The following is a 24,411-nucleotide window of genomic DNA, read 5'->3' on the forward strand; positions in this document are numbered from 1 at the left end:
GGCCCCACTGCTGAAAGCAACCACAAGGACGAAAAAAAAAACACGACTTTTCAGAGCTATAAAATCACCATCTGTTTATTTATATGTGTGCGCCGTCTCATTCGAAAAGAAACTGAGCTCTGAAAATCATACCATGCGACACCCACCAGATTATTTTTGTACGGACACGTATTTGTTGTGCAAATACTTTTGCAAAGGTAGTGAAGGTTTTTTCATGTAGTAATACAGCGTCCCACCCCCACCAAGGCAAAAGCTTTCTATTTTTCCGTATTCCAGGGACACCATCATCCTTTCGAGTCTGTATTCTGCCTTCTCTTATTTAGCATTGCTTTATGACCCTTTGTCATGTTGCTACGCGGTCCTCGTAACTACGGCTTTTCCTGGAATATAATATTGCATCAACTAGGTTTTACCACCTTGGTAAGAACAGTAAAAGTCTTCTAGGAAATGCTTCACGCCTCCACCCCCACCCCACTCCATATGGTTCCAGTGGGACAGCCGACCACAGCAGTCTCCTCCAGGCCATCTGACCCAGGTTTGGTCAATCCTCTGGCCACAGAGAATGGCCCAGGAATGCAGGAGTCACCCAAGCAGGGACAGCCTCCCTGGGAAAGAGCCGCTTTCTCTTTCCTCCAAGGTCACAAAGCAGGAACAAGGTTAAGTCTAGCGCCATCAGACTTGGCCTTTCCCCCACCCCACCCGCCATCCCCACCCTAGTCAATTCAATGGGGAGAAAATGAGCCCCATACCCCAGGGAAGCAGAGACAAGAGATGGAGGGGGGCTGACAACTCATTTTTGTCCACTGGACCACCCCATTTCCTGAGCCACTAAATTCTTTCATGCTTAAGCTAGTTTCAGCTGGGTTTCTGTCACTTATTGCTGAAAGAATCTTGACTATTGTAATTCATTCCCTAGGGCCGGAAGTGTGGGTCGCTTTCAGGTTTTGTCATTACAATCAAGGCTGCAATGCACATCCTTTTCTGTGCAAAACACTTGCAATTTGAAATGTGATTCACAGGGGCACCTGGGTGGCACAGTCGGTTAAGCGTCCGACTTCAGCCAGGTCACGATCTCGCGGTCCGTGGGTTCGAGCCCCGCGTCGGGCTCTGGGCTGATGGCTCAGAGCCTGGAGCCTGTTTCCGATTCTGTGTCTCCCTCTCTCTCTGCCCCTCCCCCGTTCATGCTCTGTCTCTCTCTGTCCCAAAAATAAATAAACGTTGGAAAAAAAAAAAATGTGATTCACGAAGGAACCCTAGGAGACACTTAGACTGTTCCTTGAAAATCAGGTAGGGCTTGGCCAGGCCAAGAGGCAAGGCATGGGTGCCCATCTGGGGGGACCACAGAGAGTGGGCCCATCTGGAGAACTGTGGGGAGAGAGTCTTGGCTGACATGGAAAGAAGGTTAGGAGGCTGGAGGAACAGGCACAGAAGGTTTCTGAGTGGGGGTGGCGGGGGCGGACAGAAATGGTTTTGACCATTTCTTTACCCACGCCCACCTTCTGGTACCTGGTTCTCCTTCAGGGAGCCACCATCATTCTAGTCCACATGGCCCAGAAGCAGCCAGCCAACACGTGCTCTCTTCCCTAGCCACCGAGATTGATTCAGGGGTGAGCCTGTGACACACGCAGGGCCAAAGCATAATCCACGCAGGACGTAGACGCCAATCATTGAAAAAGACATTCTACGCTCTCTGGTAGGTTATTTTCCAAAGATGGTTGCAACAGTCCCTCCCATCCCAAATTCCCTTTTGCAATGGGACTCTGACACTCTTCTCATTAAGAGGAAGAATTTAGGGTGACTCAGTCGGCCAAGCAATTGACTCTTGATCTCGGCTCAGGTCACAATCTTGCAGTCTGTGAGTTCGAGCCCCATGTCAGGATCCATGCCGACTGTGTGCAGTCGGCTTGGGATCCTGTCTCCCTCTCTCTCCGCCCATCCACAGCTTGCGTGCTCTCGCTCTCCAAATAAATAAAGACAAGAGAGAGGAAGAATTTATTTTCCCTCCAATTCAACCTGGGCTGGCCCCGTGACCTGCTTTGATCAAGAGAACGTGAAGAATGACACTGTGCCTGTTCGGGGCCTGGGCCTGAAGAGGACTGACAGCTTCATCTTTGTTTTCTTAGGAGCCAGCCGTCGTGCACAGAAATGTCGGTGAGACTACTGAATGGTGACCGGCCATGTGGAGGGAGAAGCCACTTGGAGAACCAGGATGCCCCAGCCATCAGCTAGGATGGAGATCTTAGGACACGTGAGGCCATGTTGGATTCTCCAGCCCCACCCCAACACCCAACTAATACCACACAGGGCATCCACACTGAGCCCTGCCCAAATCCTTTTTGTTCCTCCCAAATTCTTCTTCTTAACGTTTATTTATTTTTGAGAGAGACAGAGCATGAGTGGGTAAGGGGCAGAGAGAGGGAGACACAAAATCGAAAGCAGGATCCAGACTCTGGGCTGTCAGCACAGAGCCCGTCGCGAGGCTTGAACCCACAAACCGTGAGATCGTGACCTGAGCCAAAGCCGGACGCTTAACCGCCTGGGTGCCCCAGCCCAAATTCTTGATCCACAGACTCCTGAGCAAAGAAATGGTTTGTGTGTCAGGCCACTAAGTCTTGGGTTGATTCCTTATGCAGAGATAGACAACCAAAGCGCTGTCTCTCCTCTGGGGATGCTAAGCTGATGAGGCACAGGCCTAGGGCTACTCCATGGGGTGCCTGAGAATAAAACCAACACAAGGGAGAGGCTGAGACACAGAGGTGAGTCCCTGATCCCGCTGGCCTGAAATCCTATCTGTGTTTGTGCTTTTCTGTGATGTGAGTCAACAAATTCCTGTTCTGTAAGCTGGTTTGAGTAGGGTTTCCGTCACTTATAACGAAAAAAAAAAAAAATTCCTTATGAGGGGAGAGGAGCTCTCGGTGAAAGAAATATTGAGTCCCACTGGTGTCTGGTAGGGCCGGGACCTTGAACTCCAATAGAATCCTTCCGGGAGTGGGGCGCCTGGGTGGCTCAGTTGGTTAACTTCAGCTCAGGTCAAGATCTCACACGGTCTGTGGGTTCAAGCCCCCGTCGGGCTCTGTGCTGACGGCTGGGGCCTGGTTCAGATTGTGTCTCCCTCTCCCTCTCTGCCCTTCCACTGCTCATGCTCTGTCTGTCTGTCTGTCTCTCTCTCTCAAAAATAAGTAATTAAAAAAAAATGAAGAAACCTTCTGGAAGCACACAATCCCCGGGCGTCCTTTTCGGTATGGAATGCTTAACCAACTGAGCCATCCAGGCGCCCCATAGAGATAGGTTCTGATGTTGGTAAGGATAAAGGATTCGGTCTAACTGCCACCAGGTGGAGGAGTCTGAGCACTTCAGGTGTGGGACCTGGCTGCCAAATGAACCCATCAGTGTCCAGGCCACCCCAGCACAGGTGGAGATGAGGCACAGCCCAGTGTTCTCCACACGCTGCATCATGCTCCCTACCCCTCTCTGTGGTCCCACCCTTTCCCCCCGGGCACCTGGGGTCCCCCTTGGGGTCCCCCCTCCGCTCCTCTCGAATTTGTCTCAGGCCATTCACACCCAGCAAAAAATGGTGACAGTTTATAGTCATCAAGACGACACGGTGTTAGCAAAAGAAATGATGCAAGGATCAACGGGAGAGAATACGGAGCCCAGAAGTAGGCCCACACAGATATATTCAACTGATGTTAACCAAAAGAGCAAAGGCAGTTGGGTGGAGAAAGGATACTCTTCTCAATAATAGTTCCTGGCACAGTCGGACATCCATGTTTAAAAAAGGGGCGCCTGGGTGGCTCAGTCAGTTAAGCGTCCAACTTCGGCTCAGGTCATGATCTCACAGTCCGTGAGTTCAAACCCCGGTGAGTTTGGAGTCCCACGTCGGGCTCTGTGCTGACAACTGGGAGCCTGGAGCCTGCTTCGGATTCTGTGTCTCTCTCTCTCTCTGCCCCTCCCCCACTCGTGCTCTTTCTGTCTCACTCTCTGAAAAATAAATACACATAAAAAAATTTTTAAAAATGAATCTAGACACAGGCCTTACATCATCCAGGCTCAGAAAAAGACTATAGACCTATGACGTAAAATGTAAAACTCTGACATTTCAAGAAGAAAAATATAGGAGCTAATCCAGGTGACCTTGGGTTTGGCGATATGTTTTTGGATACAACACGAAAAGGATGGTCCATGAAAGAAAGAGCTCCCAAGGCTAAAGCTAGAACACTTTGAGCAACAAAATAAAGTATATGGGATTATAACCCCAAGTATAAAATAAATCTCCGTGGGTCCATACTGATAGAAATCGATAGTTGAATAAATGAATATATAAATGAGGGAGACAACTCTTCCGTGCATTAATTCCAAATAAATTGTGCAGATATTTCTCCTTCGGGGAGGCGGAGTCTAACTCTCCATCCCTTAAGTGTGGGCTGTGCATAGTGACTTCCCTCCAAATGTTATGCCCAGAATTCGTGATCCCCAAAGACCACTAGGTAGCCGAGTCCGATGCAAAAGCAAAGAGCCTTTATTCGAGCTAGCTCGAGCTCAATCCCCTACCTGCACCGACGCAGCGGTGAGATACCAGGGAAAGAGAGCGAGTTTCAAAAGGACAAAGGTTTTATTGGGGCCTGGGGGCAGTTGGTGAGGTAATGGCTATGGCCTCAGCCGATTGGCTGGGACAAAGGTTTTATTGGGGCCTGGGGGCAGTTGGTAAGGTAATGGCTATGGCCTCAGCCGATTGGCTGGGGAAGGGTCCTGGGGAAGGGTCCGAGTCCCATTAGGCAGGTGAGGGGGGGTGACTCAAGGGAAGGAGGTGTGGTCAAGGTGAAGGACACAGAACAAGATGGAGTCGGCTGGCATAGGCCCGCCCTTTCACAAAGAGTACAGTTTGCAGAGGAGGAAAAAATCATAGCTTTGCAACGGAGACCCCTGACAAAGGGTACCTGATCCAGGTGATCAAGATCGACACCAACAGGGGCACCTGGGTGGCTCAGTCGGTTAAGCATCCGACTGGCTCAGGTCATGATCTCACAGTACGTGAGTTCGAGCTCCACATCGAGCTCTGTGCTGACGGCCCAGAGCCTGGAGTCTGTGTCTCCCTCTCTCTCTAGCCCTCCCTGACTAGTGCTCTGTCTCTCTCTGTCTCTCAAAAATAAATAAATGTAAAAAAAAAAAGAAAAAAAAAAGAAAAGATCAACACCCACAGTGAGAAGCCACTTTGACAGTATGCATCCAGTGGCACCCTTCATATGATGTGATGAATGACATTTACCTCTGTGGTCTTCCTCCCAAAAACCCATGACCTCAGTTCAATCATGAGGGGGAAAAAAGAAAAAAGAAAGAAAATCATGAGACAAAAAGCCCTCAGTCAATCCTGAGAATGCAGAGAACATGCTACAAAATCCTTAACACAGGACTCCTCAAAACTGTCAAGGTCACCAAAAAATAGTCAAGGTCATCAAAAACAAGGAGAATCTGAGAAATTGTCACAGCTAAGACAGATTTCCAGCCTAAGAAAATATGACAATGAAGTGTAATGTGGTACGTGCCCTGCATGGGATCCTGGAACAGGAAAAGAAGTTGAAGCAAAAATGAAGAAAATCCAAGTAAAATATGGACTCTAATGAATAATAACGTGTCAATATCAGTCCATTATTATAACAATATATCATATTAACACAAGATGTTAATAACAAGGGAAACTGGATGGGGGTAATATGGGAACTCTCATAGTATCTTTACAACTTTTACAACTTTTCTGTAAATTTGTTTTTAAAAAAAAATTTTTAATGTTTATTTTTTTGAGAGAGAGACAGTGTGAGCCAGGGAGAGGCAGAGAGAGATAGAGGGAGACACAGAATTCAAAGCAGGCTCCAGGCTCTGAGCTGTCAGCACAGAGCCCGATGCAGGGCTCGAACTCACAAACCGTGAGATCGTGACCTGAGCCGAAGTTGGACACTTAACCAACTGAGCCCCTCCAGGCGCCCCACGACTTTTCTGTAAATTTAACACTTCTAAAATTTACGCTATTAAAAAAAAAAAAAACCTTTTTTAAAAATGTTTATTCATTTTTGAGAGAGAGAGACACAGAGAATGAGAGGGGGAGGGGCAGAGAGAGAGGGAGACACAGAATCTGAAGCGGGCTCCAGGCTCCAAGCTGTCAGCACAGAGCCCAACGCAGGGCTTGAACCCACGAATTGTGAGATCATGACCTGAGCCAAAACCAAGAGTCGGACGCTTAACTGACTGAGCCACCCAGGCACCCCAAAATTAAGGTATTTTTAAAAATAATACTATAAAAGTAGTCTATCTCTAGGGTATCTAGATATTAAAGACAAAAGGCCCAAACTAATGGTTCTAAAACTTCAGCACACATCAGAATAACCTACAGGGCTTGAACGGAGTAGTCAGTCAGTCTTCACCTCCTGAGTTCCTGGTGCCGGAAGTCTAAGGCAAGACTAGAGAATTTGCATTTCTAGTGAATTCCCAGGTGCTGCTGCTGCTCCAGGGACCACACTTTGAGAACCACTGGTGTAAACTCCAGGATTAAAATAATAATTAATTCTCAGAGCTCCTGGGTGTCTCAGTCGGTTAAGTGTCTGACTTCAGCCCAGGTCATGACCTCACACTCTGTGAGTTCAAGCCCCGCGTTGGGCTCTGTGCTTACAGCTCAGAGCCTGAGCCTGGAGCCTGCTTCTGTGTCTCCCCCTCTCTCTGCCCTTCCCCTGCTCATGCTCTGTCTCTCTCTCTCTCTCTCTCTCTCTCTCAAAAATAAATAAAAACATTAAAAAAAAAATTCTCATCCCGTCCACCAGGTGGAGAACTCTAAGAGCATTCTTTGGAAATTTCCAGAAGACTCAGAGCCCCTCCTGAGAAGCCCCATTATCTGTGCTACTTTATCCTCCACCCCTCCTGCCTCATCTGAACTGCTCAATGAGGTAGCAGTACAATGGTGAGATAGATATGACTCAGACAGGGTCTAGGGGTGGGCTGGGGCATCCAAGAACTCCCAGAGGGGTGAAGGAGTCAGGGAGTAAACAATTGCTAATTAAAATGAAAAATGTGGGTAAATGCTTGAGGAGCAAAGCCAGATGGAAATGGCTGAAAGTGGAGAACTTGAAAAAGCTTCAAGTGTCAGGAGAAGTAAAGGTCAAGGTGAGGAATGGTTTGGGAATCGCCAAAAGAAGGAAGGGACATTCCGGGCAGTGGGAACAAGACACTGGAGGGCACAGGGCACAGGAGTCTGACAGCTCCCGGCTTTTCTGGAAACCTGGTAACTGAGCACTTAGTACAGGTCCAACACTTGCACTCAGGTCGGTGCAATAGATAATTATCATTCCTGTTTAGAAAGGAAGGTCTGAAATGTTAAGTAACTTGCCTAAGGTCACTGAACCGGTGCACAACAGGACCCAAACTGGAACTCCAGAGGCGCTGAGTCTAAATCTGGTGGCTGCCTCACTCACACACAGGCAGGCAGCCTCTGCCTTCTCCTCCTCCTCCTCCCTCCCTCCCCAAGATGACATCCCCCATCGTGCTTTCCTTCTCCCAAGCCTTCTTTCTCCTTCCACCCCTTGCCAGGGTTGCTAGCTAACCCAACCTCTTTCCTCGGTTCTCCCGTGATTAACTGTCAGCGGACTCATGAGCAAAGACAGGGGTCCAGGATCCCAGTCTCCCCTCCCCACCCCACCCCCAAGCTGACAGTGTAAACCTAAGCCCAGGGAACTAACCCCCTGCCTTGCCCTGTCCGCCCTTCGCCTCTGGATTGCCGCGAGGATCAAGAGCTCAGGGTTGACTGCGCTCCCACGCCAACCTTCGGGGCCCGCAGCCACCACACCCCGGCGCTGGAGCCTACGAATACTCTCCACAGCCTCAAGAGATCCATCCGGTCCAGCAGGTGTGTCCCCCATCCGCACCTGCGGGCGTAGCCGCAGCCTCCGGGTTCACCTGGCGCCGGAGCCCAGGAGGGAGCGGATCCACAGTTTGACACAGACCCGGACAGAAGGCGAAGGGAGGGGCGCCCTCGGCCCGCGGGAGGAGCAGCCCCAAACCCCAGCCCAGGAGCCCTGGGTCCAGCCTCTCCTCCCCGCGGGAGATACAAGCTCTGCTCCCCCAACGCCCCTCCCGGAGCTTCCCGTCCGCCGCGCCGGCGCCGGCGCCGGCGTGGGGAGAGTTAATTTCAACAGCCTCTCCCAGGATTCCGGGGGCCGGGTCGTCCAGAGCACCTCCCATTGGCCGCGGAGCCGGCTCGGCGCTGATTGGCTGGCGCTCCCGGCTGCGGCTCTCCCCGGCTCCCGATTGGGCGCCGCGCTCCAGTGACTGGAGTGTGGCGGCCCGGCCTCCGCTGGCTACCCCTGGCCGGAGCTGCAGCGGGCTTCGGCAGCTGCCCGGGGACGCTTATCCCGGGCTGGAGTCCAGACTTGCTTCCCCGATACAGATCGATCCCGTTGCCTTCCCCGGGACGCCACCGATCTTCTCCAGGATCCTTTTCCTCCGTAACCTGCTGTTTTTCTTTTTCCTTCCTCCCGGCTCCCATCTCCCGAGTCCGCATTTCCCTCCCCTGCTCCTGGGCCCCCGTAGCCGACCATCCTCATCATTCCACCTGCCATCCTCCTGACTTCCGCCCTTCCTTGGCCTCAAATCCTTGACCGACAGAGCCCTGCCATAACCTTCTCACCAGGCTCTCCTAAACTCCTTTTTCTTCTCTCTTTGCCAGCTCCTGACTCCCAAATTCCAGCTAACCCTTGACCTCTTGACATTTGACCCTAACAGTCTCCGCTCCAGACCTCTCAATTCCTATCTCCTGCAGCCCGGACTGCTAAGACTGAGGCCCTCCCCCTGATTTCTCACCCCCCGTTTCTGAAGCTCAGTTTTACTTTTTTACTCCCGGGCCACTTCCTGTTACTGCTACCCCACCATGGACTTCTTGATGAGCGGCCTGGCAGCCTGCGGGGCCTGTCTGTTCACCAACCCCCTGGAAGTGGTAAAGACCAGAATGCAGCTGCAGGGAGAATTGCAGGCCCCTGGCACCTACCAGCGGCACTACCGAAACGTCTTCCACGCCTTCATCACCATCGGCAGGGTGGACGGCCTGGCTGCCTTGCAGAAGGGACTGGCCCCCGCCCTCTTATACCAGTTCCTGATGAATGGCATCCGCTTGGGCACCTACGGGCTGGCTGAGGCTGGGGGCTACCTGCACACTGCCGAAGGCACCCTCAGCCCTCCACGAAGCGCAGCAGCTGGGGCCCTGGCTGGGGTCATGGGAGCCTACTTGGGGAGCCCCATCTACATGGTGAGAAGAAGGATCTTGCCTGGGGCCTTCAGGCAGACACTTGGTGTCGGGTGGGCCCGGGCCTGCACAAGCTGATACTGAGCTTGGAAGTGGGTTCGTGCAGGGGATGATGGGGAATTTGAGCACCATACATCAGCGGGTGTAGGGGATCAAGGAAAGTCCCGGGCATCACAGAATTAGAATCCCGCAGTGTTCTCCTTTGAGTTTTCTGGAATAGATGAAGGGTCAATAGCCTGAGGCCCAGAGAGGGGAAGTGACCAGCTCGAGGTCACACAGCTGCTTATTGCTAGGATTAGGCCTTGCTTAGGGTTCCTCTTGGAAGATCCTGGGAGGCAGTCAGTTCTGTAAGAGAGGCAGTCTGTCTGGTCTCGCTCTCAGGTTATGAGATTCGGGGACAGTGACCCCTTCAAAAATCAGCCTCCACATGCCCCCGTGGGGTTTGGGGGCCAGAGAGCAAGTTTTACAGATGACTCCTCACAACCTGCCCCAGTTCGATGGGCAGGCTGGTTCACAGTGGTGGCTGGAGATCCAGTCTGAGAATAAGAACTGGCATGAGAGGCCGAACACCGGAGTGTTGCCATACGGGAACAGTCTTAGGAAATGTTGCCTTTCTCCAACCTCCCCATCCCCCACCCTACCACCCCAAGGGAAGGAGGATGTAGAGGGGGTGGGGTGTCTTCTCCGTGCTAAGAGATCCATCCCCTGGGACTGGAGCCAAGGGACACAGAGTCTCATGACCAATTTGTTAAGTGGGAACAACAATAATTATCAGATTAAAAGGATATACCTTGCCGAACACCCCAGAGGAAGTGTGAGGGGGTCAGGCGTTCGGGTCTTTGGGGTGGGAGGGTGGCCCCCGGGCTGGAGGCTGTGATACTCTCTCGTCCCCAGGTGAAGACACACCTACAGGCACAAGCAGCCTCGGAAATTGCGGTAGGGCACCAGTATAAGCATCAGGTGAGGGTTTTCCAGCCCCACTGGCTCCTTGCCCCCCGCGCCCCTTGCCCCCCACCTCTCTGCCTGCCCCCGACAACTGCAACCCAGTCCCGGCTCTGCCTGGTCCACAAGCTCAGCCCCACTGCGTCCCTGGAGTCTGCCCAGACCCTCTTTCCCACACGGTCCCCACTTCCTCCACGTCTCTGCACCTGTTTCTCCCATCCCATTCTCCTGAGCTGCTCACGTCCTCCCTTGCTTCCTGCCCCTATTCTGGGGTGATGAAGAAAGGAACCACGGGGGGTGGCAGATCCCTGAAGGGGCCACATGCCGACTTAAGTCCACACGGAACTGGTTGTCCAGACACCGGGTGCCTGTTAAGGACCCCTCCCTGGCAGTGTTAGGTGGCAGCCCCTGATGCTGGGGGGACTGAAGCCCGCCCCCGTGGTCTTCCCCCTGCCAGGGCATGTTTCAGGCGCTAAGCGAGATTGGCCAGAAACATGGTCTGGTGGGGTTGTGGCGTGGGGCCCTGGGCGGCCTGCCCCGAGTTATCATCGGTTCCTCCACCCAGCTGTGCACCTTCTCATCCACCAAGGACCTCATCACGCAGTGGGAGGTACTGCCTGGGAAAGGGGTGGGGCCACCCCGGGAATGTGGGCAGGGGGGAAGGGCAAGCTGAAGGGCCCCCCCCCCAGAGGGGACAGTGCTGACATTCAGTGTGAGGGAACAAGGGAACAGCAGGAGGGCTTGGGGCTCACTGACTCTTGACACCCTTCCCACAGTCCTCTTGTCGCTTACCTCGCTTACCTCGCAGAAGTCGTCTCTGAGTCCCCAAGCAGCCTGCCCTTCCTCCTTCCAAGTGTCATCACGCTGTATTGCAACTGGTGGCATGGGAGCTTCCCGAGTTACCAGCTCTCTCCTGTGTCCCCAGGACGGGGCCTATCCTTCCCTAGGCCTCGAATGATTGGCTGACAAAACTCTTCCTCCCTCCACTCTTAGATCCTTCCTCCCCAGAGCTGGAAAGTGGCTCTGGCAGCTGCCATGGTGAGTGGCATTGCGGTGGTCCTGGCCATGACGCCGTTTGATGTGGTCAGCACGAGGCTCTACAACCAGCCCACGGACTCGCAGGGCAAGGTAAGGGAGTGCTCTGGAGTGTTGGCAGGCAGGGAGAGCCAGGGGGTGGGTGAAGGCAGATTGTGGGGGCAGGTGGGACAGCCAGAAAGGCAGCCTGCCGAGAAGAGGCCCCGTGGCGGGCTCTGACAGATCCCTTCCCTGTGCTCTCCCTCCCTCTCCAACCTGCTCTCAGGGCCTCATGTACCGGGGGATGCTGGATGCTCTGCGGCAGACCGCTCGGACAGAGGGCATTTTTGGCATGTACAAGGGTATAGGTGCCTCCTACTTCCGCCTTGGCCCCCACACCATCCTTTCCCTCTTCTTCTGGGACCAGTTACGCACCCTCTACCACACGTACACCAAATAACAGCCAGTCCTTCCCACACCACCACATCAGCACTCCTTAGACACTTCTGCCTCCACTATTGTGTTCTCGTGACTTCTGACCAGCGGATCTTTTCGTCCATCCAAAGGGAACCGCCTACGCCACTCCCTAACTGTCTTCTCAGGGTTGAATCACTACAAGGGATAGTTTCCCTCCCTTTCTTGGGTGTCACGTTCTTTAAACCTTCCCTACCCGTCCCCCTGGACACTTCATACCCCTCTCTCAGGGCTGAACCGGTCACTCCAAAGTATTTCCTCCTTTTATTTGGGCAGCCTTGGGTCCCTTCTGCTCTGATGCACAAACTTTACACTCCCCACTCCAAGACCAAAGGGAACCCGGCAGGGGGCGGGGGGGGGGGGTCCAGGTGTCTTGTTAGATGCAATGGCACAGAGATTATCTTGGGTATAAAGCAAGTTTATTTCTGCAGACAGGAGGTGTCTTATGTTTATGCACAGGGAAGGAATTAGGGGAATATCTCCAAACCCTCGCTCCCCTTGCAGAACAGGGCCCCCATGTGCTTCAGCAGCGTCACGCGGCACTTCAGGATCTTTACTGGGGACCAAAGATGCCGGGATCGTGAAGGGTCAGACTGGTCACCAGCTGTTCAAAGTCACCCAGGCTCCAGGGCAGAAGTGACAGATTTTCAGGGCTAAGAAATGGCCTGTTGTCAGGGCTTGAAGGTGGGGGAACAGATGGAGAGAGAACATCATCCAGGCCTCGGGTTTGGAAGTTCCCACCTCCTGTTTCCAGGAGAACCCCACCAGCCAGTCTCCCTGCTCCTCCCCTCCCAGCAGATCCTCCTGGGGACCGAGCCATGAGCCATGTGTCCTATCTGTCCTCCTTACGGGGGCTGACTGAAGGTGAGCAGGACATCAGTCTGGTGCTGGGGCAGCCGCAGCAAGGCCTGGTGCACCGTCACGTCCTTTGCTACCTAAAGGGATCAGTGTCAGGATGCTTACCCGACCCCACCCCCTCACCCCTCCCCCGCCGGGGCCACTCCCTTCACCCCTCCAGGAATCTCACATTCCCTGCCCTCACCTGCTGGTTTTCCTTAGCCACCTGTTGCTTGCCAGAGAGGACCCAGGCTTCTTGACAGCAGCCCCTCAGGGCCAGGTTCTCCAAAAAGAGGGGCTGCACAGTTTCCACTTGCACAGCCCTAGCCTCCTGCGCCCCGCAAATGTCCTCAAAGTGGTATCTAGAGTAGGGGGAGCAGAGTCAGGCAGGGGCATCTCTCACCGCTCCTCCCCTCCCCCCCCAGCATCTTTGAGTCCTTTGAGCTTCGCTCGCTTCCGGTGATAAAGTGTTGCCCTTGGAGTTCTCATTGCCCCGATTAAACGTCCAGCCGCAGGCCCCGCCCACTCCTCCAGCTCCGGCCCTCCCATTGGCCAGCCGCGCGGGCGCCGCCTCCCTCACCGCGCAGCCTCCTCTCCCTGCACGTGGGCCTGCTGCTCCAGAAGTTCCACGATCAGGCTCTGGTCCGTCACGCGGTGGCAGAAGACTTCCTGATTGTTCGGGACCGGCCGGAGATCGCTGGAGAGAGGCGAGGCAGACCCCCGGGGTGACCCCCGCCGCTCCCCGCATCCCACCCTGTCGGCCAGCGGTGCCCGCGCCTTCTCACCTCACGTCGATGGCCCCGGGGGGGAGAGTGGCGGAGAAGGCCCCCCCAAACAGCGGATAGTCTCGCGTGGGCTCCATGCGCCTGGGACTAGGTTCGGGCATTACAGAGATGCACGAAAAACCCACGTGCGGCCCCGCCGCTTCCCCTCCGGCGTTTCGCCGCCGCCCTGGCCGTCTCCCTGGCCGTCTCCGGGCCACCCTAGCCCCGCCCCTTTAGCGTTTGGTCCCGCCCCGCGGTCGCGTTGGCCAATCGGCGCCTGCGTCTTCGGGGCGGTGCCCGGCGGGGCGGATCCCGGAAGCCACGCTCTCCCCGGGGGCCGCCCCCCCACCCCCCCCACCCCGGAGTCTGCTGAGAGCTCTGATCTCGGTTTGGGAATAATGATGCCCGCCTGCTCCCGAGTTCGCGCCCACCCGTCTCCTCTTTTTAAAAGGGTCGCACCTCCTAAGATTGTCGCCTGAGACCCTCGTTAGGGGCCCTTGCTCGTGCCAGGGACCGGCGTCTAGATGGGGTCTCCTGAGTCCGGGGAGAATAGTTTGAGGGTCTCACAACTCCCTCTTTGGGGCCCCTTGATGGCAGCGAGCTGCAAACCAGACCGCTAATTCCCGGATGCGGGGAATTAGAGATACAGTGGGGCCAGGTGTGGGGCCTGGTTAGGATTCAGGCCTCATGCTTTCCTGGACGCCAGACCCAACCCGGGGATTATAATGCTTAATCCCTCTCAAATCTCGCCTTGAGAACGCGGTAGGGAGTGGGGAGGGTGGCCGCCCCAACACGCACCTGGAGGAAAACACGGATTAAACCCTCTGTTGTTTCTCTTTTGTAGATTTTTAGAATGTTCTTAAAGTGTCTGCTCAGTGATATCCTGCCAGCTAATGTCTCCATTCACGTTTGATCCCCAGCACCGGGCAGAGTGTTTAGAACATAATAGACCCATTATGTATTGTTAAATGATTCAATAAACCCCACCCACGGGGTTCCAAGTGGGACTATACTATGGACCCTAATAATCTAGTGGCATTGGGGTCAGGGGACACCTCATTTTTGGCCCCTTACCAAAGCTGGAGGGTACAGAGGCAATTAAGACCCGATCCCTGCCTCACCAGGGAACCGTGGAGTACACTTTGACCCAAAATTCACTAGGGCATCCTAGGGGTATTTTAGCCAGGGCATCATCAGGAGCCAAGACTTGGAGATGAAACGGCATGTTTTGGGAGAGGCTAGCATATCAGTTTGGCAAGGGTGCAGTGAGGAACAGGTAGCAGACAGCTGTGAACAGTGACGCTGGAGAGGCTGCCTTGTGCAGGGTCTTTATAGAGCATCCGAAGGAGCTTGGCCTGTTCTCTTCTGACTGCTAGCATCAGACTTCTCTCAGCCTCACGTCCTCGTCTCTAAAACGTTAGGATTAAACGAGCTACAGACGTAGCAGCATCTCTGGATCTGTTTCTGGGCAAGGAGAGTGGACTAGGTTTGATCCATGAGGAATTCTAGAGAGGAGGGGAGTGTTACAGACCCCAGAGGGAGAGAAGGAGCTTGGGCAAGGGAAACCAAGGGGGCCGGATCCCAGAGGTCTACTCCATGTGGCCTCTGTCAGGTGGGGAGTGGCAGACCTCTTGGTCCCTCCCTCCCCATCTCTGCCTGCCACCTCCCCCCACCCCCAGCCCAACCCCACCTGCGCAGTACCAGCTCTAACTGCTTTGTGAGCAGTCAAGCAGATAGGGAACCCTTGGAAAGGGGATTTCAAGGACAAAGAAGTTAACGGGGCCCTGGCACTGGGCACAGGGGGTGGGGGCCTACTGAGCCAGGATTAGGGAGACTGAGGAGAAAGCCCTCCACTTCATCGATTTGGGTCTCTGGCATGCCAGGAATCATGCTGTGCTGTGAGCCTTGTGTGAGACTGGGGATTCCTGGCCCGCCACAGTTCTCTGGGGGCGCAGGTTAGGTCTGCTCTTGCAAGTGGTGAGAGGCAGACCTTCATGAAGTGACACAGGCACAGGGCCAGACCCCCACCCTCACTTGGCAAGCTCCACCTTGGACTTCGTTTCCCTTCTCTCACCGTTTACCTCTGTCTTTGTGTCGATCACTTCCTCTGGCCCTCCCAACTGCTGACCCCTTGCATGTTCAAGTGCAGTCTCCCAAGAGACAGGAACTAACTGGGTCATCCAACTGGAAAGTACCTGTTTGGCAAGCCCTCGTGCTTGGCCACCTCCCAGGCCACTAGCCAGACACGAGTGAAATCCCTGGTCCAGCTGGCCGTCGCTAGGATGAAGGGTATCATGGGACGAGTCACAGGAGACCCAGGTGGCCCAAGGGAGGGTGTGTGTGAGGGTTTGTCCGGCTCTCAGCTCACTGGTTGAAAGAGATCTGCAACTGATAGATTCCGTACCTCTAGGATGTTCCCTTAGGTGATGCCCTGCATGCACTTGATACAGCTGTTTTCTTTGGAGACAGGTGTCCCAGAGCACCTTTGAGGGCACCAGGGATTGGAAGTGATGGACTTGGACCAGAGAGATGACCTCAGTATCCAAAGTCAAACATCAGTTTTAGGAAGAATGAGGGTGACATATATACTTCTATTAAGCACAGGTTTTTTACCTTTTTTTTTCTACCGTGTGTCCCCTTGGCCGTTTGGTGAGGCCCATGGACCCCTACTCAGGAAAATGTTTTCAAATTCATAAAGTAAAATATGTATGACTACAAAGGAAATGAAACTATGTAAATATAATAATCAAAATGAAAACCCCAGATTTGTTTTAAAGTTTATTTATTTTGAGAGAGAGAGAGAGAGAGTGCTTGCAAGCAGAGGAGAGGCAGAGAGAGTGGGAAAGAGAATCCCAAGCAGGCTCCACGCTGTCAGCTCAGAGCCCAACGTGGGTCTCCATCCCACGAACCGTGAGATGATGACCTGAGCTGAGATCAAGAGTCAGATGCTTAACCAACTGAGCCAGCCAGGCGCCTCCAAGCCCCCAGATTCTTGTTAGAGTCAAGATGTGCTTCTCTGATATCACGTTCACAAGATCTAACAGCAGGGCTGGAAAGTGTGACGTCAAACTAGCAATGCACATAAATCGTACCTCAAGAGATCAGCAACCCCTGTAATGTGACAGTATCTGCGGCCACCGTTGTGACAGAGCCTCTGGTACTGTTCCTGCTACTGTGGTATCTACAGTCACGACTGTAGGAGCTGCTGAATTTCAATCGGAAATAAGCATAAATGCATAACAAGCATTTCCGATTAGTCATTGGAAATAAGCATACTTTTTTCCCCATCCAAGTTGATTGATCGGAGCGTAAGGAACCCAACTGTGGGGGAGCCTGGCTAGCTCTCGTGCGACTCTCCATCTCAGGGTTGTGAATTCCAGCCCCAGGGTGGGTGGAGACATTACTTAAATAAAACTTAAAAAAAAAAATTTTTTTTTAAATAAAAAGAGGAAAAGACAAACCTGGCTATGAAGTACATGCCATGGCCATGGACTAGGCTCTGAGAAAAAAAATCCAAAAATGTGTGAAACACGGTGTCACTTTCTGAGCCCCCAGCGGAGCGAGAGAGCTGGGGTGAACAGTCTCCATCCCGTAACGTTATAGACATTAGTGCCCTCACTTCCCGGTTGAAGCTGCCTCGGAGAGGTGCCCACGGTCCTGGGGCAGCCAGTGGTAGCCCTGGGAGATTTCTAACCAAAGACCTGGCATCGTGAAGGCAGTGCTTGAGGAAGACCATGTATCCTTGTATTGGGAATGATTCTATAGCTGTCACCCAGGACCCCCACCCCCACCCCCCACGGACCTTTCCAGCCCTGTATCTCCCCCTTCTCCCCTCATGCTCTATATGCAAGGTACTCTGAACTTCCTTTAGCCCTTTGGCTAAGTCATTCTCTTTCATGCCTTAGTGCTTTTACACATGTGCCTTCTGCCTAGAACTTTCTCCCTCTCTTCCCTGGCTAACTCATTGTCAGGGTTCACTGATCCTTCAGAGGGCTCCTGTGATGCTTGACTTCCTTGTTCCCACTGTAGATACTCACTGTGCTGTAATGCTCTAATCCTCAGTAGATTCTAAGCACCAGGAGGTTTCTGTTGTTGTTTTGTTGTGTTGTGTTGTGTTGTGTTGTGTTTTGTTTTGTTTTGTTTTGTTTTGTTTTGTTTTAAGAGAGAGAGAGATTGAGAGACCACAAGCAGGGGAGAGGAGTAGAGGCAGAGAAAGAATCCCCAGCCATGTGGGGCCCCACATGGGGCTCAAACCCACAAACTGTGAGATCATGACCTGAGCCAAAGCCAAGAGTCAGACACTTAACCGACTGAGCCACCCAGACGCCCCAACCATACCCATCTTTTACCTTTAGCTTCCCACTGAGTTGTACGGGGCCTGGTCCATAAATATTTATCGAATGGATATTGCTTAAGAGACAAGCAGTTATTTACCAGTTAAAACCAGTCAAGAATTGTTATAAGATAAAGAACTCGACTGGCCTTCCTTCTTAATTCCTGAGAGGGAAACTAAATCCTTGGGATCTTCCAAGTGACGGGGCTTCCTGGTTACTCATGGCGGGCCCTGCTAGTTTGCACCAATGGGACGACTACATGGTTTATGCAAAGGGAAGAGTCAGGATGAGCGTAGGCCACACCATAGAGACCAACCATGTCCGAGCCACTTGATATCAGCCCAATCAGACCCCAAGCCCCAGTAAAAACTCTGGACACTGAGGCTCAGGGAGACGTTCTTGGATGGTAAACACACCAATGTGCCAGGAGGGCGATACCCCTTGTCCCCTGGGGGAATGGGCTTAGAAGGTCTGCTTCTAGGACCCTTCCAGACCCTTGCAGTGAAACAGCAGTCCTAAATAGAGCACTTCCCTGAGTTCTGTGAGTCATTCCAGTGAAATATCGAACCTGTGGGCATTGCAGGAAGCCTGGAATTTATAACCACTTGGCCAGAAATGTGGGTGACTTGGGGACCCAGGAGATTTATAGTTGGCATCTGAAGTGAAGGTGGTCTTGTGGAAAACAATCTATAACATGTAGCACCTGATGCCACCTTCCAGTTGGTGTTGGACCAGTTAGGGTGACATAGAATAAGAGGTCAGTGTAATATCCCAAGTTCAGGGTGATGAGGGTCTGTGCTGCGCTGGTAGAGAAGGGAGAGGAAGAGACGGCACCAGAAAAGCCATGAGCAAGGGAAGTCATGACCTGGGTGATCCCAGGTGGAAGGAAACATGGAGATCAGTGTCCAAGATGGAGGCCTAGCCGAGAAGAATGGCTACACCGGTGACAGAAATAGGGCATGGGCACCGAAGGGTTTTGGCTGTGGGGCCAGGAGGAGACAGCATCCTTTCCTCCAGCTCCCAATGGTGGAGTGCAGGTGCCTACGATTCTGCCATTCCTCCTTGTCACCGTGGGTTGTCCGTAGCCAGTCACACGGAGGCGACAGTACCATGTGCCAGGGCTCAGTGACGTTTCTTCCTGAGGACCCTCTGCCCGGAGCTAGCGGACGGCACACAGCCTCAGAGTGAGTCATGGGTCCTTCTGGATAACCTTTTCCGTAAGTACATCAGGGCCTCCCAGATCCTCACCGCCATCCCAGATGTCTCCTGGCCTCCCGCTGGATACCTCCGTCGGTGCGTCCTGAGCACAGCACAGCCTCTTGACCCAAGCGTGCCCCCTCCCCAGTGTTCCTATCACGGTTAATGAGATTATCATGGAGCCGGTCCAAGCAAGAAGTCTGGGCTCCACCATTGGCTCCCCCACGCTCTCCTCCTCCCCTCACATCCAGTTCCTGGTGAGTTCTGCCTCCTAGTGTCCCTGGAACCCTTCCATTTCTCTCCATCTCCAGTCTGGGCCAGCATTTCCTTCCTGGAGAGTGCCACGCCTTCTTCCCAGACCCCCCCACCACACACACCCTCCTCTGTCTTCCTCCCCTGCAGCCCTAGTGGTAGTCCCATCTCTACCCCGAAACAGACCCCTTCTAGAGATTCCCCATTGCTCTTTGGAGAAAGTCCAGGTTCCCTAACATGCTTGTTAGGTCTTTTCCCAGGCCTGTCCTCTCTCCCACTTAATACTCCAGACACCCCTTCGTTCAAGTCCTTACATCACCATCTTTGCGAGTCAAGTCTCCACCCCACCCCACCCCCACCCCGCCCCGAGCTTTCCTGTAACAAGGTTAGTCCTCCCTCAGGCCTCAGCCACTCCGGGGAATCCCTCCCTGAGCCTGAAAGCTTGGGCCGAATTTTGTGGCCACAGGACAGGTGAAGCCGCACACACCCACCCCTTCTGGGGGGTGGGGGACTGACTCACAGTGGCCAGTACTCCCAGTGGGCTGCCCACACAGGAAGGTCCTTCCTGAAGCCAGAGATGGGACTCCAACCCAAGCCCCACCCCAGCAGTACCTGGGCCTCCACCATCTGGCTGTGTGCTGCCCCCACATGTCCAATGACAGGCTGAAATTTCTTTGATTTCCACCCCAGCGTCTTGAATACCGCAGGTGGTAGGGAAACAGGTTTGCCCGCCCCCTGGATCCTGTTGGCTGCCAGGCAGGTATTAAACTGGGAAAACAGATGGGGCGCCTGTGGGGCTCAGTTGGTTAAGCTTCTGACTTCGGCTCAGGTCATGATCATGGTCATGATCAGGTCATGATCATGGTCCGTGGGTTCGAGCCCTGAGTCTGGCTCTGTCTGCGTCTGGCTCTGTGCTGATAGCTTGGAACCTGGAGCCTGCTTTGGATTCTGTGTCTCCCTCTCTCTCTACCTCTCCCCTGCTCGCACTCTGTCTCTCTGTCTCTCTCTCTCTCAAAAATAAATAAACATTAAGAAATGTTTTTAAAAATTGGGAAAACAGTAAGACTTAAGGGTTCTCGTGTCTTCCACCCCACCTGAACACACACACACACACACACACACACACACACACACACACACAGTGTCCCTCATTTAATGTGATGACAAGAAGTTGCCACTCTGAATGACTGGAGAGATGAAGTAAAAAAGGGAAATCCTTGAGAGGACCTGAAAAGCCAAGCCAGATTCACTAAATTTGCTCTTCTCTTAAAAAAAAAAAAAAAAAGTGTATCAACCTTTCCTAATTTTAACACTCACATTTATTAATTCATTCCGCATATAGCGATTTGAGCACCTAGTAGGCGGTAGGTACGTTTCCAGGTGGTCGGATCCAGGGGAGAGCAAAGACGGAGTTCTCATTCTCGTGGAGCTTACACTCCACGGTGGAGACAGATTTTTGATCGAAGGAGCACACAGAAAAATAGATTACAACAGTGACTTGGGTGTGTGGAGCTTCCGGTGTCTAACAGAGGGTTTCATCAGAGAGTTGTTGACTGACGGAACCCCAAAAAAGGACAGGACTTGATTATTAGCTTTAGATGTTGCTATAGATTTTTTAAAAAGATCTTTAAGTAATCTCTGCCCCCAACGTGGGGCTTGAACCCACAACCTGGAGGTCAGGAGTCACACGCTCTACCAACTGAGCCAGCCAGGAACCCTTATAGGTGGCTTTTTTGTAGACCTCAGGTGTAGAGAGCTGTCATCATCCCCTTCGGTTCATGGTATATTATCATTGCCTGACCGGAGGACCTTCTCTTACCGCCTTTGATCTCTAATTCCCATTTTGTTCCCCCCATAAGGGGGTAATGATGAATTTATGAGATAGCTGATGGTTGGGATTTCGTCACATGGGAATGATGAAAAGATACTCGGTCAAGTTAAAGGACACTGGACAGGTTATGCCTGGAGGTTGGATGAGAGGGGAAGAAGGAAGTGGCTTGGGGGGGAAGGTTATTGAGGTGGAGGTCCTGATGATGTGAAGATCTCAGAGTACCGAAGATGACGAAACAAGAGAGCTGAGGGGCACCTGGGTGGCTCAGTCAGCTAAGCGTCCGACTTCGGCTCAGGTCACGATCTCACAGTTCGTGGGTTTGAGCCCCAAGTTGGGCTCTGTGCTGACAGCTCCCAGCCTGCTTGGGGATTCTCTCTCCCTCTCTCTCTCTCTCTGCCCCTCCCCAGCTTGCTCTCTCTCTCTCTCTCTCAAAATAAATAAACATTAAAAAAATTAAAAACAAAACAAAGAAACAAGATGCGAGGAAGGGAGGCTGTGGTCAGAGGCAGGGAGCTTGAATAAGCAAGAGTGGAACCAGTGTGGCAGATCTGGGTGATGATGAAACCCAAGGTTGGCCAAGGCGGAATGGACCAAGTCATTGGAGAAAGGTCCGGAGTGTTAAATGGTCATCGACATGAATCCAGAATAACCGAAGGGATTGGGGTGGACGGCAAGATGTGACCCAGGAACCAATGCCCTTGAAGGATGAGGGGGAATTAGGAAGGGTTGCATAGGATAAGGTTTGGCTACAAGTGTTAGAAAACAACCAAATATGGCTAAACAAGACAGGAGCATGACATCTAGGGCTTGAAGCACCCTAGTGGCTCAGTCGGTCAAGCATCTGACTCTTGGTTTCAGCTCACAATTCGTGAGTTCGAGCCATGCATCTGGCTCTCTGCTGTCAGCCCAGAGCTTGCTTCGGATCATTTGTCTCTCTCTCTCTCTCTCTCTCTCTGCCCCTCCCCTGCTCTCTCTCTCAAATAAATAAACTTGAAAAAAAAAAAAAAAAAAGACATCCAGGGCTCACATGTAGTCTTCAGTGTCGAGACCCAGTCTCCTATCTTGTTATTCTGCTCCACGTGATGCCAATTCCAAAAGCTACCTCATGGTCCAATGTGGTGCTGGGTGCTGGAGTTCCGGCCATCACACCTTTGACCTAGACATCAGGAAGCAAGGATAGCTGAAGAGAAGCGTATACCCTTCCTTTAAGAACACTTGGAAGTCGTATGCACGGTTTTCTCTCTCATTGGTCAGATGAGAGGTCACAACCCCTGCTAAAATACTCAGGGGTTCTATTTCTAGAAGGGGAACCAGACATTGGGGAACAAGTGACTGTCTCTTCCGGAGTGATGGGAAACCAGAAGAACCCAAAGTAGGGAGTGAAGGTGACATAAAAGGATGGCATGATGGGGCACCTGGGTGGCGCAGTCGGTTAAGCGTCCGACTTCAGCCAGGTCACGATCTCGCGGTCCGTGAGTTCGAGCCCCGCGTCGGGCTCTGGGCTGATGGCTCGGAGCCTGGAGCCTGTTTCCGATTCTGTGTCTCCCTCTCTCTCTCTGCCCCTCCCCCGTTCATGCTCTGTCTCTCTCTGTCCCAAAAATAAATAAACGTTGAAAAAAAAAATTAAAAAAAAAAAAAAAGATGGCATGAGCCTAAAATGGGGCAAGGTGTTCTTCAAAGGGGGTGGAGAACAATCCAGAAGGGGTACAGGGAGGACCCAGCTCCAGCTCTCTGGGAGGCGTGTGAAGTCTGAGAATGGAAGCCACCACTTGGAAGCGGTATGGAGTGGATTCTGGAGTAGCCCATTTCCCGTGGAGAGAACGAGGGGCAGAGAACAGGTAGTCTCCTGGAGTTTGCTAGAAGATCTTTGCAAAGGGGGTGGGCAGGGTCAGGAGCCGGGTCAAGGACCAGCGAAGACCGGGCTGAGAAGCCGCAGGGACTCCGTCTCAGCAGTGGCCAAGGGTGGGTCTTGCTTGGCCAGGGTGATCCAAACCGAAACCTATCTACAGATGCACAAATTTCTCTGCCACAGCCAGTCACAAACCACCCTTCTTTTGCATCAAGTGCTAAGTAAACCTGACATCTAAGTTTTGGTATCGGCTCCCAAATTGTGCATTTGAGATCATCTATAAATGTAAAAAACATTGTTGGAAAAAAATCTCTCTCAAAAATAAACTTAAAAAAAAAAATCAACCAAATTACATTTGAAGATCTAATTGGCCTTATGAGATGATTCATGAATCCAGGAGCAGCCCATCTAGCGAGTAGAGGGGGCCCCCCCAGGAGCCATACAAATGGAAGGAGGGTGGGAGGCAAGAAAGTGATGTGAAAGAAATGGATTGTTCCCGGCAAGGGCGAGGATACTTTCCCTTACAGGGAAGAACAGGGGCCTTATCACGCAGACAATGGCTTCCTTTGAATATGGAGGCCCATGTGGCCAACTCACTGGCACCCATCAGAAATTACTGACCGGCTAAGACTACATTTTGCGGGAGGTCGACAATGCAATGAGATTAAGTTTTGAGCCCCCTTTTGGGGACTAGGTCTAAGCAATGTCATTTGGGGCCTACTGTTTCCATGTGTATGCATATGTATACGTATATGTATACGTACATGTATATATGTATGTGTATATGTATATGTGTATATGCATATCTATGGTTCTTATAGTTTCCCACGATCAGGGAGACATGAGCAAAAGCCAAAAATGACCCTTACTAGTCCCACCCCCTCCCGCCGCTCAGGGTAGGTCAGTTTGCAAAGCAATAAGAAAAAGACCTGAAATGCTTATTGTCTTCAGAGCCGTAATTTAAAATTGTTTCATTAGTCAGTCTCTTCCTTTTATTATTTTTTTGACCTTTTGCTTTTTAGTTTTGAGAGGGAGAGACAGCGTGAGTGGGGGAGGGGCAGAGAGAGGGAGGGAGACACAGAATCCAAAGCAGGCTCCAGGCTCTGAGCTGTCAGCACAGAGCCCGACAGGGGGCTCAAACCCATGAACCTCAAGATCAGGACCTGAGCCGAAGTTCCACGCTTAACTGAGCCACCCAGGTGCCCCGTCTCTTCTTTTATTCTGAAAGAAAGAGGACAAATGGAGAAGGGGCGGGGGGGGGGGGGGCGGGGGGGAAGAATCCCAAGCAGGCGCCACACTGTCAGCATGGAGCCCGATTCGGGGGCTTGAACGCAGGAACCGTGAGATCATGATCTGAGTTGAAATCAACCGCCCAGGCGCCCCTTGGTGAATGAAATTTCCTGAATAAAGCTGTTGAACTCTCCAGGGGGCAAACGCATTCCAGTTGCACAAGTCCTGGGGAAGTGACCTCTGCACACAGTCACAGTCTTGTAAGCAGAGGAGGCGATGGACGGCTGTCAGCATTACTCTGGGTCCCGCCGCCTCCGGCGTGACTGCAGGAAGGCTGCAGCAGCTGTAGGCCGAGCCTTGCCTCCCGGCTCGCCCGTAGATGTGTGTCCCCAGGCTATTTAACCTTA

At 52.6% G+C, this 24,411-nt stretch overlaps 2 protein-coding genes across 5 annotated transcripts; one reads left to right on the forward strand and one right to left on the reverse strand.

The window, feature by feature from the left end:
- Window positions 1-8,295: 8,295 nt before the first annotated feature.
- Window positions 8,296-13,140, forward strand: SLC25A35 (solute carrier family 25 member 35). 2 transcript variants are annotated; one of them, XM_040453267.1, is made up of 5 exons: window positions 8,296-9,283; window positions 10,175-10,240; window positions 10,680-10,832; window positions 11,216-11,350; window positions 12,973-13,140. In XM_040453267.1, exons 1-5 carry the CDS (start codon window positions 8,909-8,911, stop codon window positions 12,979-12,981), a joined length of 738 nt encoding a protein of 245 aa, XP_040309201.1. In that variant the 5' UTR covers window positions 8,296-8,908; the 3' UTR covers window positions 12,982-13,140. The 2 variants fall into 2 exon arrangements, with proteins under 2 accessions (XP_040309201.1, XP_040309200.1); XM_040453266.1 differs by lacking the exon at window positions 12,973-13,140 and adding an exon at window positions 11,523-12,140 and having other exon boundaries at window positions 8,299-9,283.
- On the reverse strand, window positions 12,108-13,581 carry RANGRF (RAN guanine nucleotide release factor). 3 transcript variants are annotated; one of them, XM_040453268.1, is made up of 5 exons: window positions 13,333-13,566; window positions 13,128-13,244; window positions 12,753-12,909; window positions 12,560-12,645; window positions 12,108-12,387 (listed from the first exon to the last, which is right to left on the reverse strand). In XM_040453268.1, exons 1-5 carry the CDS (start codon window positions 13,431-13,433, stop codon window positions 12,264-12,266), a joined length of 585 nt encoding a protein of 194 aa, XP_040309202.1. In that variant the 5' UTR covers window positions 13,434-13,566; the 3' UTR covers window positions 12,108-12,263. The 3 variants fall into 3 exon arrangements, with proteins under 3 accessions (XP_040309202.1, XP_040309203.1, XP_040309204.1); XM_040453269.1 differs by lacking the exon at window positions 12,560-12,645 and having other exon boundaries at window positions 12,271-12,387; window positions 13,333-13,573; XM_040453270.1 differs by lacking the exon at window positions 12,108-12,387 and having other exon boundaries at window positions 12,587-12,686; window positions 12,721-12,909; window positions 13,333-13,581.
- Window positions 13,582-24,411: the final 10,830 nt, after the last annotated feature.

The sequence above is a fragment of the Herpailurus yagouaroundi genome, unplaced genomic scaffold (genome assembly GCF_014898765.1).
Source record: "Herpailurus yagouaroundi ecotype Mexico unplaced genomic scaffold, PumYag 208, whole genome shotgun sequence".
Classification (NCBI taxonomy): Eukaryota; Metazoa; Chordata; class Mammalia; order Carnivora; family Felidae; genus Herpailurus; species Herpailurus yagouaroundi.

Bases quoted from the DNA above. Each gene is read 5' to 3' on its own strand.
- SLC25A35 (XM_040453266.1), top strand. From the start codon at position 8,909: ATGGACTTCTTGATGAGCGGCCTGGCAGCCTGCGGGGCCTGTCTGTTC. The intron at 9,284-10,174 runs GTGAGAAGAAGG...TCTCGTCCCCAG, and splicing joins TGGGGAGCCCCATCTACATG to GTGAAGACACACCTACAGGC. The intron at 10,241-10,679 runs GTGAGGGTTTTC...TCCCCCTGCCAG, and splicing joins GGCACCAGTATAAGCATCAG to GGCATGTTTCAGGCGCTAAG.
- RANGRF (XM_040453268.1), bottom strand. From the start codon at position 13,433: ATGCCCGAACCTAGTCCCAGGCGCATGGAGCCCACGCGAGACTATCCG. The intron at 12,910-13,127 runs GTGAGGGAGGCG...CCCCTACTCTAG, and splicing joins CAGGGAGAGGAGGCTGCGCG to ATACCACTTTGAGGACATTT. The intron at 12,646-12,752 runs GTGAGGGCAGGG...TGATCCCTTTAG, and splicing joins TGGCTAAGGAAAACCAGCAG to GTAGCAAAGGACGTGACGGT.